Source organism: Hipposideros armiger, unplaced genomic scaffold, assembly GCF_001890085.2.
Source record: "Hipposideros armiger isolate ML-2016 unplaced genomic scaffold, ASM189008v1 scaffold_184, whole genome shotgun sequence".
Taxonomy (NCBI): Eukaryota; Metazoa; Chordata; class Mammalia; order Chiroptera; family Hipposideridae; genus Hipposideros; species Hipposideros armiger.
In genome coordinates, this window is record NW_017731534.1 from 1058172 (window position 1) to 1073835 (window position 15664).

The 15664-nt window shown below is 37.7% G+C and overlaps 1 protein-coding gene across 1 annotated transcript in view; it reads left to right on the forward strand.

Moving 5' to 3' along the window:
- Nucleotides 1-7607, forward strand: part of CAAP1 (caspase activity and apoptosis inhibitor 1) — a 48059-nt gene extending 40452 nt beyond the window's left edge. The window contains exon 6 of the mRNA XM_019652662.1: nucleotides 6203-7607. Within this exon, the coding sequence (XP_019508207.1) occupies nucleotides 6203-6549 (347 nt within the window). The 3' untranslated portion in view covers nucleotides 6550-7607. The remainder of the gene's footprint in view (nucleotides 1-6202) is intronic.
- Nucleotides 7608-15664: the final 8057 nt, after the last annotated feature.

Sequence of the window (15664 nt, forward strand, 5' to 3'; positions counted from 1 at the left end):
TAAAAGGCTATGATAGGGGCCGGCCAAGCGGCTCAGTTGGTGAAGAGTGTGAGCTCTGAACAACAGGGTCACCGGTTTGATTCCCACATAAGCCAGCGAGCTGAGCTGCCGCTGTGCTGCCAACAGGTGGCAGGATGGCTCAATGGTTAGAGCCCACACACTCTTAGCAACAAGGTTGCCGGTTCAACTCCCACATGGGATGGTGGGCTATACCCACCCGCAACTAAGATTGAACATGGCACCTTGAGCTGAGCGGCTGCCAGCTGCCGATGGGTGGCCGGATGGCGACTGGACTTGGAGCTGAGCTAGCTGTGCCCTCCACAACTAAGACTGAAGGACAACAACTTGGCTGTTCCCCTTCCCCAATTCCCCAATAAAAATCTTAAAAAAAAAAAAAAGGATACTGATGAACATTCAAATGGAAGAGATGCACAAGGCAAGGTGTGTGGATGGGAGCGTGGAACTTCCCTGTTCTCTCTGAACGCACCCTTGCCCCCCAAATCCCCACATGTTCACCAAAGCTTTCCCCACCCCATCCCTTTGGGGCTTTCTGGAAGCTTCATTATATAGGCCTGATTGATTAACTCATGGGTCATTGGTCATTGATTCAACCTCCAGCACCTCTCCCCTCCCCAGAGGTTGGGGGTTGGGACTCTAATCACTTGGTTGTCTTCACTGGCAACCAGCCCCATTTTTAGGTGCTTGCCCTAATATCAAACTTTTAATCTATTACAGGCCTGTTTAATCAAATGGTAGGAAAAATGATAAGTGACATTTTTAAAGATTTTCTTCCTGTTTTTATGTTACTAAAGGAATGATTATAGACAGGAACCTCTCGTCTGTTTTTGTGCTCCAGTGTGACCCCCAGATTATTCACTTACCTGACCCATTGTGGACGGCTGGTCCCATTATGCTTTCTCTCCTAGAATGGTGATCTTCGGAGGCAGTAATTTTGAATCCTATTCTTTTATCTATTCCCATGTGTGCACTTTACTCTGGTAGGCTCAAAGACTTTGTACTGAGCCAGATCTCACACTTGGTCTTTGTGCATTCTGTCCACCACACCTGGAGTTTCCTCCTGTCGATGTCACCCATTAGATCCTGAGACCTACTTCGTATCACATACCTGTGAAGATCTCCTTGACTTTTCCCTAGTCCCTTATACATTCTGAAGTTGTTATACTTTATATGGTACAGTTTATTTAGCCTTTAAAGTATGATGTTCGTATTTTAAGCATGCATAAGCACCATGAAGGCAAAAACTATTTTAATCCTGCTACAAATATTTAGTGAACCCCTCCTGTGGCATTTTGTTTTGTAAAGCCCACCTCTTCTGCAGCCTTTATAGCACCTTTGGCTTATGTAATAGATGCTGAGTGACTATTTATTGATTCTTGGAGTAATCTCTGGGTTTGTGATTCTTGAAAGTTATGTTTACAGGCTAGTGGACAATCTTGTTTTCTGGAAGTTCAATGAGGGTTTGAATACTAGAGGATAGAATACTAGACAGGTTTTCAATATTAAAATGTTTGCATTTTCTTTTTTATCAGGAACAATCCTTTATGCCATGATTAAATTTTGAATATGACAGCCTGATGCACTTAAATTTAAATCAATAGTTTAAAATACTACATGAAAAAAAGTAGTCAAGTTCTGTGAGTTTTGCTGAGGGGAAGATTGAAGGCTTCTACAGAAGAAATTCTTCTTATACAAGAACAGGACAGTTGTTTCCTTTTCAGAAAATTAGATCTGGTTTCTTGAAAAGGCTGGAACTCACTAAAACTGTTCAAAGTTATCAAGCTGACTTTCTATGCTAAGAATACAGCAGAAATGTGTTCTTTATAACAAAATGTGGTAAAACCAAACGTTACCTGTTCTCTAAGAAAAGAAGTCCATCGAGGCATAACACTGCTGTCCAGTGTATCATAGACTGTTACTAACGAGATTCCAGCAGGATGGACAACACTGGAGGCCTTGAGAGTTAAGATCCAGGATCTAGAAGACAAGATGGTGAAATGTGTCGTTCTAAATGGCACAACCACTGGATGTGAACAACTTAAAATCATTGAGAAAAACTAATTAAAAGAACACAAAATAAAATAGTTTGACCCTCTTAATCACCAACTCTGAGACTGATAGGAATATTGAGCTTGTTTTCTCATGTTCCCCTCCATATTTTCTCATGTTTACCCTCGAGTTTTGATATTTCACAGAATGTGGCCTAGGTTTGATGCTCTGCACTTTATAAGCTCTTTATCTGTGTGAACACTTTCACTTCCCTTCAGTTTTCTTCTAGATTAGTTTTCTTTTATTTCTTTATTTTCCCTCTTTACTGTCTCCTTCTTACTTTCTGACTTGTTCTGTCACTTTATTCAAGTATGCGCGAAGGTTAACATTATCGAATCGCAGTAATCAGTCTGTGAAGACGTTTTGCTGCTGCTTCTTATCTGGCTTTATTTTTCTTCATACAATAAATAGCACCTAATATTTATTTATTTGTTTATACTGTTTCTCCTATAACTTAAATGTAAGGCAGGGACTTTTTTTATTCACTGCTGTTTCCTCCTCAGTGTTTCTTGCACATAGTAGGTGGTCAATAATAATTAATTATATGAGGTTGTTGTTGGATTCGGCATTCATCCTCATCTTTCAACTTTTATTGCGTATTTTAAATAGATATTTTTTCTACATTTTGAGAGGTTCTTTTTTTTTTAACATTCCAGCAACCATTGAATATATGCTTTTGATAACTGTGTTTTTAATTCTAACATTTCTTGTTCTCTGGTCTTTTACGTCACACTGTGTACTTGTTTTATGGCTGTAGTCTCTCGAAGGATACCAAGTAAACTCTCCCATCCCGCATTCTCCCCTAATAGATTATCTTCCGATTCCTAAATTTTCGGGGGTTTTTTTCCTTTGTTCATCTTGGTCTTTCATTTCTTGTAACTGGGTTTCTCTGGAGCTGGTTTGGGTTTCTTCAGTAGCTGTTTAGATACACTCCTCTCAGAGATCTCTTTCTTTACCATAGTAAAAATAGCACTCCCAGTAGTGTGCTTGGGCATATGGCAGGAAAAGGAGGTAAAGAAGGAAGCATTCAAATGGCTCAACTATTGTGAATGAATATAATTTTAATTATCCTACAGTTTGTCCTACAGCAACTCTTCTTACTTCTAGGAGTCTCTTATCGGTGGTATCTTTTGCTGTGGTTTGCTTTGCTTTTATTTTTCTGTCAGTTTCATTCTGCCTACCTATATTTTCTAAAAATACTGACAATTTTTTTTTAGATGATACTTTTTCTTATTATCTAATACAGTGAATTTATTTTTAATTTTTAAACTTTTTACAACTTTATAATACTGGAAATGGTTGAAGAAATACATGTTTGTAGAGTGAAATTGGAAAACTCATTTTCTTCTCTTCCCTCTCTATTCTCCTCCCCGGAAGTAACCACTATTACTAATTTACTTATTTTTAACATAAGTGTAATTATTACTCTGTTACTTTTTTGACTTAACATATCTTGAATATTTTTCCATCTTAACAATTTATTAATTTATTCTAGATGAATAAAATTCCTATTTTTTACTAATGGGTAAAAAGTAATATTTTATTGTTTTAATAGCATTTCCCTGATTTGAAGTTTTAATTGTTGAGCATTTTTTAAATGTATTCATTGATTTTAAGAGAGGGCAGACAGTTTTAAAATATTAGCACACTATATTTTTAAAAAGGACAAATATAAGAATATATACAATGTCTAGATATATTTAAGATACAAGTAAAAACATAGGCAAAGGGTAGAAATAGTTCAGCATTTCACAAAACATAAAATACATATATAATACAAATCTGCAGTTAGTTTACAGTTTTTATACTATTATTTTTATATATCTCTTCTGTCCCTTCAGTGAGTCCTTGGTAGGGAAGGGAATTAGATATGTGGGCTCAGTGTAGCCACCTTCAGCAGGAATTCAGGCAGATAATTAATTATCCCATGTACTAGTGTTTGTCTCGGCTTAATCTAATAAGTTAAGATCAGGAAATTTCAGAAGCATGCATTCACTCATAACATTAGCTATGCTTCCATTTTATGCACCAAAACTATTTCTGATAGGTGAATTGTTGGCAAGTAGAATGTTAGAGGCCCTATCGAGGTTTAAGTGGACGTGAGAGATCTAGAACAGTTTGCCTTAATGTTTACAGAAGAGAATCTCTGAGAAAGATTTGCCCCAAATTTCCTGCTTAGTATCAGAGTAAGGATTAGGATTTAGATAGCCCAATTTTCACACCTTCCCTCCGCCCACCCAGCCGTTATATTCTCCTGCTCTTCCTTCATTATCAGGGAACAACTTCTAGTCTGAAAACAATCACGTTTTCAAAAACATGTTTTCACTCCTTTTAAACAGACTGTAGGTTTTTATTCAGAATCAGTGGCTACAGATTTAGAATTTTAGATCAAAAGCCTGCTAGGCATGAAAATTAACTTTTTGAGACCATGAACAACTTAGCACTTCTTTTCTTAAATTTGTTTTCATCTCAAATCAGAATTCTTATATAAAGCATTATTTCTGTTTTGTTTTTTAAAAGATTTTTATTGGGGAATTGGGGGGATGGGAACAGCGCTGGGGAATTGGGGGAAGGGGAACAGACAAGTTGCTGTCCCTTTGTTCTTCAGTCCAGCTGTGGAGGACGTCGCTTCACTGGCCCAAGTTGGCACCATCATTGCGCTCTTCCCGGGTGAGGCAGATCAGTCGCCGGCTTCTGGAAGGCCTCTCACGGTGGCTGCTGGCCACTCACGCTGGCTGCTGGTTACACACGGTAGCCCACAGCAGCCCACTGCAGCAGGGGCTGCAGCCCACACTGACGTCGGCGACTCACGGCAGCCCAGCTCCAGGTCGAGGTGCTGCTCAGCCTCTTAGCTGTAGAGGGCAGCGTCACTGGCCCTCATATGTGGAATCCGAACCGGGGCCCTCTGGCGTCCGAAGCCAGCTCTTAACCATAGCACCACTCGGCTGGCCCCAAAGCATTATTTCTTTATACAAAATGCTATTTGGAAACACTGTAGCTATTTGGAAATACTTGTTGCTTTGGAGAGATGTAAAATATTCTTTGGCATCAAATAATTAAAATTGCAATCTTTCTTTTTTTACAAGTTCTATTTGTGGACACAGATTTTTATTGATTAATTTTTTACTTTAATTTTGGAATAGGGAGTTGTTTGTGAATTATTAGGATGTAGGAGGATCAGTCAAGGTCAGTAAATTATTTTTTATAAAACCAACAGAGTAGAATTGTTTATGTCCTTCCTATACATTGTATTATCAGAATTTTCCATTTGTCAATCTGTGTTTTGTAAATATGTTTTTCCTACTGTAAGAAAATTAAGAAAAGTAACATTTTGGTGATCATAACCTGTGTTTTAAACATATTAGAGATTTAAAGGATAAATAAATTGGAGGGTAAGTGAGCTCTCAGAGTTGTAAATGACACCTGGACTTGAGTAACGTCCAAGGCCAAAGTGGCTGAGAGCTATAATCTGCATTTATATTCATTTTTTATCATCAGTTGCAGAAATTTTATAACAAATGCATTTTTTAAAATTATGGTGTACTAACTTTATTAATTAAAATCCTCCCGATGAAAACTTATTTTATCTTAGAAAATGGCCTGAGGCTTCTCCTTTAATTTATTGATTTAGAACAAAGTGTTTGAAAAAGCATATGAAAGGACTTGAGATAATTGCAATGCACATAGTATCCAGCTTGCCAGTGATATTTTTCTTTTTCTGTAGTTTATGTAACAAAGTATTTTAAACTCTTTCTAGAATGGAGTTTTACTTCAATAATAAGCAATACTCTACCCAAAGAATTTCCAGTGATACTACAAGCTTCACTGTGGTATAAAAGGTTAATTAATGAGGCTTTATTTAGGAAAATAGATCACGGAACTCCATATGATGGTATGAATTTCCCAATGTTTCCATGTTCTAAATTGGAATGGAAAATACATTAAAATTTAAATTAGATTTGGTTTCAAAGTTGGGGAGTCGGTGGGAAAGGCAGTGGGGTGGGGATTATGGACTGTCTGGGACTCCATAGTGGGAGGTGGAGTCACAGCAGCCTTTTAATCATAAATAGAAAGGAAATTTTTACCAGGGCATTTAGGTTACATGCTCTTTTTCTCCCTTTTTTGTTTGTTCCAGGAAAAGGGGAAGATAGTGACGCACTCAGTATAAATGCAGACGCTTATGACAGCGACATAGAAGGCCCGTGCAACGAAGAAGCAGCGGCTCCTGAGGTCCCAGAAAATACAGTACAGGGTGAAGCTGGTCCGATAGATGATCTGGAGAAGGACATTGAGAAGAGTGTGAATGAGATCCTGGGACTGGCGGAGTCTAGCCCAGAGGAGCCCAAAGCTGCTGCCCTGACTGTTCCTCCTGCAGAAGACGTGCAGCCTTCCGCACAGCAGCTGGAGCTGCTCGAACTGGAGATGAGGGCGCGAGCCATCAAAGCTCTGATGAAAGCTGGCGATATAAAAAAGCCCGCCTAGGCATTTAACTTCAGCCTGAGTTTTAGGTGTGTTTGAACAAAGCCATGTCATATAATTTTGTATCTGAAGTTTATTTTGGGTCTTATATGATATTTCTCAACACTATTAGATAAACTCATCTTAAACCTAAAATACGTTTGGGCTTTTTGTTGTTGTTACTTTTATATTATATATGTGTTACTGTTTCTTGAGTTCATGGCAAATATTGTTGGATAACTGGATACTTGGTTAGATAAGTACATATAGCTATGTCTGTAGGTTAATATCTGAAAAGCCATCATCAGCATAGAGTCATGGTATATTTTTCTTTATTATTAAATGTTTTGGCACAAACGTAAAAGCTTAAGAAAAATTGACCAAGCATGTTGCTCTTAAGGCTGCCTGTACTTTGCAATAGAATATTAAATTATTGCTCCTAGGTTTGTTAACATTTTAAGAAATTTAATTATGCTTATATAAAATATGTATTGTCTTGAAGATACTTTATGGGTGTGGATTTACTAGTAGAAACTGAGTAGAATTTTTCACTATAAGGATTAGCAATCTGAAATGGCTGAGAAAAACTCAATTTGTAAATGAAAAAAGGACTTAATTTAAGGCAATTTTTAACAATGTGGAGTAACTGCCCAACTTTAATTCCAGCAGATAAGCCGTTTGTTCTCACAGGTATTTGATATTATTGTACTCTTTGTTCAAGGGTTTTTTTGGGTTTGTTTGTTTTTCCAATAAAAAGGGAACACATTTTCATTCCAAGCCATCAGGAAAAGGAGAATATTTTATCGTATAGGCTTTCATCTGGTATTTTTACTTGAAGATCTGATGTGCTATATAATTCCATGAATTAAAAATAATAAAGACTGTCATTCTAGATTTGAAGACTTGATACATTGCCAAATGCAAAATTAACTTCAGGAAGCTTTGATAAGTTGATATTTTAATTAATCTACTTTTGTATAGTTTTTGTAAGTAACATCCTGCCACAATTACATATGCTTTTTGCCCCATCACTAATTGCAGTTGTTTGATACCAAAATAAATTTAGATACAGACTCTTAAAATTCTTTTTTTTTTTTCAGAAATATAAATCTGAAGCTGTTTTTATATTTACTCACAATTATAGTATATTTTATTTATAAGCCATGCTCTACTAATGTTGTACGAGGATTTTACTCAGACACACTTTTAGGGATTGTGTTTTGTTAGCTGGCTTAATTATATGTAAATTTAGAGGATTTCTTATGGAAATAGAGAGTATGAAACATTGAAGTTACAGTTACAAATTCATTTTTTTGGTTGTTCCTGAACATGCCTTTAAATAATCTTGTCATTTTTTTTCTCCCTGAATCTTCCTGATGGAGCACAGAGGCCTGTAATATTTGAAATGCTTAGGCTGGTGAATGTGAATCTGATTTAGATAGTGAGTTCTCCTAGTTACTGCTTCAAGATGACAAAGCACTGATCATGGCAAAATAATTTTTTATTTCAACTTAAATTGAAAGTTAACATCATAAAATAGTGCAGGATAAACTTTATTGCTGCTTACTAATTATAAAATGCAGTAGATGACGTATGTGATTAAACCTACAGGAGTAGTAAAAGGTCTGAGTGCTTTGTAACTGATTAAAGTCACTGCCTTCTGGAAGAATTGTGTGTCTGCTCTGTTGAGTGCGCACGGGTTTAGAGGACATTTGACTAGAGTTGGTGTGTGTGAGGTAGAATGAGCTGAACAAATTAGAGGCTTTTTAGACGCCGACTTGGAAAATCAACTTTTCCTCTTCTTTTTTTTCTTCCTTTTTTAATGTTTAAAGACATGAGAGCTTTTTGAAAATGAATGGCTTTAGAGAATAGGGATACGTTTATTTTAGAAATGCCTAAGTAATGAGAAAATACCATATATTGATCCGATGCTGTTATTCAAATCATCAGCTCACAGGTATTTATTGATTGCCTTTAAGGTGTTCAGTCTTCTTCAGAATCTTAACCTCGGATGTCACAGTATAGATTTTAGCATGGAGTAGACTGACTCATAAAGATACGGCTGCTGCTATATTCCTTTATAAAGGATATAAAGAGGAATTATATCCTTAATTCCTCCCTTTGCCAAGGTAATGAAAATTTACAGGCAGTGTTTAATAATTAAAAGAGAAAACACTTAGCAGCCTAATTTTCCATTTAAAGTCAAGTAATCCTGATAGCTGACCAAGATCTTGACCCAAACCTTAAATGATAGGTGGCAACTGTTAATAATGGGTCCTCTAATAATAATTAGACCTTGATCCACTTTTTGATGTTTCTACTACTTTACTTACACTCAGACATATCCTAAAAGGCCTATTACCAGATTACCTGTGTAACATACAGTTATGCAAAATCACCTAAATACCCCACATCCTTTTTGTTGAACACCATCAGTTCCTTAAAACTATCAGGCAGTATATCCTTCCTGATAAATCTTGTTGCCAAAACTTACTTTCAACAAATCCTTAGATCCTAGTACCTGATTAGATAAGTAGAGGTGTTCTGAGTCATTTGACCAGTAATACAAAATACAATAAAATATGTATTTTTCAATGCCATTTTCAAGGTAGATAAAGCAGGAGTGAACCCATAATTGAGGCCACCTATGGATGGCAGTCTAAAAAGTAGAAAAAAACGAGTTCAGTTCTAGATACTAATCCTTTATTGTATCTATTTAATTCCTAAAAAGACCAATATCCTGTAACTTAAAAATGCTAGGTATTTTTACAGTTTCTTTATCTTCAAGTGGACTCCCTTTTTAAAGCAAAGGTGAGAATGAATATCAGTGGGAACTCAAATACATTTCCTTGATATTAACTCATTATTTTAAAAAGCTTTGTGATGCAATGAAGAGTGTGAGAGTTAAGAACAGAAGGTTCTGATTCTGTCCAAACCAGCTGTGTAACCTTGGACAAGTAATACAAAGAGGGTAGTAAATTGTTAACCAGTATATAGGATTTCTTTCTGCTGTAATATTTTGTGATCGTAGTACGGGATACTATAAGAATTTGGGAAATTTAGGGAACTTTTGAGTTCAAGCATTTACCTTTTCCCTTCTTCCCCCCATTCAAAATGAAGCAATCCATTTAATCCTTTGTCCGTGTTGCTGGATATGAAGAAGAATCCAGTTTTTTGTTTTTTTGGTTTTTTTTCTTTTACTTTTTACAGTCTTTACTGTTAGGATCATTTGGCAAGTATACTGTCTAGAATTATTCACTTTGGCCCATAAAGTTAGGTTATCTTTAATTTATTACTTTATTTCAAAATAACATGCAAATAATGTTAAATCAAAAAAGATTTTTTTCCAAGGCTTATAATGAAAAATAGTACTCTCTTTCCCTATTCTTTTTACATCAGCTTTTGCTACTGAGAGGGAACCACTTAAAATCTTTTAGCCATTTTTTCCATTTATCTCTGTATTTTTAAGTAACATCATTATTAGGCTATATGTTGATATTTCTGGTTTTGAATTTATTTGTTGATCTATTTTGGAATATGAAGGTTAAGCTCTATTTCTTCTATCTCTCCCCTAAACATGTACCTTCCTCCCTCATCCTCTCAATACAGTGCAGTTACACGGTATTTTTTGTTATTAGCATTTAATATTTATACTATTTTCACTATGTAAATACTATATATAACTGGATTGTGTGGTATCTGTGATTATATTCCTCTTTTGTTCCAATTTTTTATTCAAATTTTTTGGGATTAATAATATAAATACCTTATTATTTCATATGCTCAGTGTTCTCTGTAATACACATTAACTTATACCCTGTCTTCCAGAAGTGTAAATATTTTCTCGGTAGGATGAAAAACATGTAATCTTTTTTTTTTTTTTTAACATTCCCCCTGGAGCTGTGTTGTTTGTTAATCTGGATTGGTTGCCCTTCACCTGGCATGTTGGATATCCCATTTCTGAATCGTCTGCCTTCCTCTTGTAGTGTATTTCCTCATTTTGGTGGCATACCTCTTCCAACAGCTTCCTGTGAAAGAATGCATGAACAGTAATTGTTTTGATTCATTTGTGTGACTCAGCATGGCTCAGTTCTGTCCATACACTGGATTAAACATTATGTGAGTGTTGACGCCTACGCTGGAAATCCTTGTCCTTCAGAATTTTACAGCATTGTACCAGTGCCTCCAGCTTCCATTGAAGCAGTTGAGAAGTCATTCGTCATTTTGTTTCTTTTTAACTTATATGTGTCCTATTTCTTTCTCTTTGGAAGCTGTTAGGATCTTATCTTTATTCCCAGTATTTGGAAATTTCTTGATGTGTCAGAGGATGGTTCCCTTTATGTTGTTTATTTGTTTGTTTAAAAATACTACTTCCTGGGCCGGCGTTGGTTAAGAGCTGGCTTGGGACGCCAGAGGGCCCTGGTTCGGATCCCACATATGAGGGCCAGTGACACTGCCCTCTACAGCTAAGATGCTGAACAACAGCTCAACCTGGAACTGGGCTGCCAAGAGTCGCCTGGCGACAGCGTAGGCTGCAGCCCCCGCTGCAGTGGGTTGCTATGGACTACCGTGTGTAGCCAGCAGCCAGCGTGAGTGGCCAGCAGCCGCTGTGAGTGGCCGTCCAGAAGCCTGCAACTGATCTGCCTGGCCCGGGAAGAGCGCAATGATGGTGCCAGCTTGGGCCAGTGAAGCAACATCCTCCACAACTAGACTGAAGAACAGAAGGACAGCAACTTGTCTGTTCCCCTTCCCCCAATTCCCCAGCGCTGTTCCCATCCCCCAATTCCCCAATAAAAATCTTTGGAAAAAAAAATACTACTTCCTGTCTTTTTTTTTCCTATCTCAAACTCTGACCGTGTGAAAATCCTTCTAGGCAAGTGATGAGCGACCCTATACTGGAAATAATTAGGCTCCATCCTACTTAAATAAAAAACTGTTGGATGGATCTCTTTGCATTCACTAATAATTGGTGGGCAATCTCAGAGGGGAAATTAATGTCAGGTAGTCCTGGGAAGTTTTAAAATATTGTTTCCTGGTTGCATTCCCTTCCCTCTGCTTTTTCCCTAATCTCTATTTCTGGAACTCCTTTTATTAAGATATTGATATTTAGGCCTGATTTTCTTTTTTATTTCTTTTTTTTTAAGATTTTACTGGGGTTTTCCAGGACCCATCAGCTCCAAGTCAAGTTGTCCTTCAATCTTAGTTGTGGGCACAAGCTCAGCTCCAAATCCAGTTGCCGCTTTCAATCTAGTTGCGGGGAATCTGGGGATGGGGGGACGAAGCCCACCATTCCATGCTGCAGTCAAACCTGCAACCTTAAGAGCACACACTCTCACCAGCTGAGCCATCCTGCCACCTGTTGGCAGCTCAGCAGCAACTCAACTCCGGTGCAGCGTCACTGGCCCATGTGGGAATCGAACCGGCAACCCTGTTGCTCAGCGCTCACACTCTTAACCAACTGAGCCACTTGGCCGGCCCCTCTTTTTTATTGTCTCTATTTTCCATCTTTTCTCCTACTTACATGTTTTCTCAGTATTCTCTTCCAATTCTTCCAATGCTTAAAAAAACAATTTGTATTTTTAATATCCAAAAGACCTTTATATTTTTTATTCTCTGAATACTCTGCTTTAAAAATAGCATGTCTTTGTGTCTGTAAGGGAGTGGTTCCATCCTGGCGACCCTGCCTGAATCCTGCGAGGCCATGCAGGCAGGGCGTAGCGTCCCAACCGGCCTGTTGTGGTGCTATGTGATCCTCCCAGGACTGTGCCAGACAGACAGCCCATGAGGGGTCACAGGAACATTTTTTCATCTACCTGATGTTCTTGAGGGAAGCGACCTGTCTTGCAGAGGATGTCTTGAGACAGTTTTCCCATTTGCCTCTGATTCCTTTGAGACTTGGAAACTTTCTGCCTTGCCCAACTTAGGGCATAGCTGCAGGCTATAACATTGCTTAGCTGCAGCCTGGCATTCGCTTCTCAGCAACAAGGTGTCCCATCAATCCTCTTGCATCTTTTACTTTGTTAGCACTCCACACAAGGGCCTTGGGGAATTGACTACTTTTTTGGGGGGTTTTGTTTGTTTGTTTGCTGGTTATATAAGTAAGAAGCTGCCTGGATCTAAAAAGAGCTCATTGTTTTTCTTTACTAGCTAAATCTGTCAGACTTGGCTTGTCCCTGGCCTTAGCTTTTTGCTTGACAGTTTCATGGATTTACCTCTGTGAGGATGTTAATTTTAGTAGTTGTTTTCAAGTTTTATTTTTTGCCTTCTAGGTTAATTTTTTTTCTTGTATTGTTCTGATGTTTTCTCAAATTTCTGTAAATCTTTGGTATGTTTGGCTGTTTGCACATATAAGGAGTAAGAAAGACACTAAAAAGCTAACTGGAAGCTCTCCTTATGGATGAGGCTCATTAATTGGTAAAATTCAATTTTCTCTTGGGCTGGCTGAGGGTATCTACAGTTCACTATGAAGGCTTTTTACTTAATCCCCTTGTTTTAATAGACTAACCCTGTGCTTAACTCTGCTTGGTTTGCCTGAGTTAGTTTTTTTAAAGATTTTATTGGGGACTCGGGGGAGGGGAACAGCATTGGGGAATCGGGGAAGGGGAACAGACAAGTTGCTGTCCTTTTGTTCTTCAGTCTAGTTGTGGAGGATGTCGCTTCACTGACCCATGTTGGTATTATCATTGTGCTCTTCCCGGCTGAGGCAGATCGGTCGCCGGTCACTGGACAGCTGCTCATGGCAGCTGCCGGTTGCTCACGGTAGCTTACGGGAGCCCACTGCAGCCTATGCCAACGCCGGCGACTCAACGGCAGCCCAACTCCTGGTCGAACTGTTGTTCACCATCTTAGCTGTAGAGGGCGCAGCTTCACTGGCCCTAATGTGGGATCTGAACTGGGGCCCTGCTGCTCAGAGCTGGCATCCCAAACCAACTCATAACCAGCATGCCACTTGGCCGGCCCCTGGTTTGCCTGAGTTTAGAATCGCATGCTTCAACTTGGCCAGTCTTACATGGAGCTGATGAACAAATGGTGCCTGTGTGTGAAGAGACCAACTTCCATGTTTTATCCACTGTGTTCTGTCTTTGGAGGGACCTGGGGTCTTCATTCTTGAGTCTTACTTGGGTTTGTGTTCAGAATCAAATGGATTCTTAGGCTCTTAGTTTGGACCTTCATCCACTAGGTCGGTTCCACTCATTTGTGTTTCAGCATCCAAAATGTTCTTAACGAATCTTTGTCTTTCCTTTTGCTATCTGTCTAAATGAGTTTGTCCTTTTAATCTCTGCTTGTCATTTTAGTGGACTTCCATGAGGGAATAGTAACAAAGGTGGTATTTAGCATACTTGTATAAGCAGATGTTACTTGATTTCTTTAACCTGTTTTTACTTTTGTCAATCATAAGTTGTGTGTTTTTTTTTCTTTCTAGAATCTTGATTACAAGTGGAAAGTTGTGAGAGAAAGGTAGTAGATAAGGATTACAGCAGATTAGAATCAGTGATACTTGAGGCTGGCAGTGACACTGTTACTTGTATAGGTGGCCATGTTGTTTTTCTTCCTTGTTTCACCCCAGTAATTTTTACTAGAATATGTGTTGTTGTTAGTAATTCAGTGTCGATATTCTCAGATTTGTGGTGTGCTCTTTCATTATAAATTTCACATTCTTTTCCTTTTAATTCCGAGAACATTTACTTGAATTGTTATTGTATTGTTCTTTTCCCTTGCTTTGGTTTTCCTCTGCATTTCTTATTATTTGCATTTAGTCTTCACCTTTCTTCAATATACAGTAATACCTTGGTTTGCGAGCATAATTTATTCAGGAAACAAACTACTCATATTGCAAGACATTGCTCGTTTACCACGTTAAAATGTATTAGAAATGTTTGCTTATCTTGTGGAACACTCGCAAACCAAGTTACTAGCAATCCAAGGTTTTACTGTATACATTACTTTTTGTGAATCTTTTTTATCCTCAATTTGAGTTTAAAAATTTTCACTTTTCTTCTATTTCTCTTAAGGCATTATCTGTTGTATTGATTCATTCCTATGTTGCTTCTAGATTAGTTTTCATTTCTAAAAAGATTTTTTGTCCTTCATTTCTAATTCTCCCCTGAATTCTGTCATCTCATATCTAATTCTGATTCATGTTGTTTTAGGGCTTGTATCATTTTCTTAATGATATTGCTCTCATTTTAAAATACAAGGTAATAGTTTTCACATGTTCTGTGGGTCTGTCTTTCAGGTGTATTTTTATTTCTGTCAGGATATTATTCTACTCCTTATTCTCTCTTTTATTTATAACTATTTCGTAGGATTTGACCTTGATATTTGTATTTCTCATTTTTACATGAAGCCCCTTTTCCTGAACTTTTAGAAGGAACCTGGTTCAGATTAACGTTTTTATCTTAGCTCTTTGGTCTGTTTTGTTATCTATTGTTCAAAATATGATAGCTTGCTTTCTGAGATTCCTGACCCTTTCCCTCCCCCACTTTTACCTGGACTTCGCTTTCCATCCTGTTATTTTTCCTATCCTGCTTATTTTGATTCGATAACCAGTTGGTTCTTCTTAATGTGAAAATCTGTCCTGAAAGGGAGCCCTGGCTGGTCAGTTCCAGGAGTTTTTAGGGGCTAGACTACCCCAGCTCCTATTAGGCCTTCTTACACCATTTATTCACCTGCTGTTATTAGAGGCAAAACCTCTCCCAGTTTCAGTTGCTATCTCAAATTGGCTTTCCATCATTTCTACTTACTTTGGGTTTCTCCTATTAGGTCTGTTAGATGTGCAATTGGCTTCCCTTTGTTTTCTCCCACAGAAGTGCTGATATTATGAAGGCCTTATGACTTGTTAGTGGTTTGTTCTAACATGCTTATGTGTATTTTGGGGTTGTGGGGATATGTGTGCGTAGTTTAATTTTAAATGTTATGTTTTGGATTTTGGTTTTTCTTTCTGTTGTTCTGCCTGGTTTTATATAAGGATTTGGAGAGATTAAAAATCTCTGCTTTGCTACCACCATTTTCCCAGGATTCTCCTGTGTTTTTAATTTAAAATATGTATTCAGTCTTTATTATATACAAATAATAATGTAGTGTTTTATAGCAAAGAGAACTAATTTATATGTAAAATATCCTAGTGAATTATTTACAG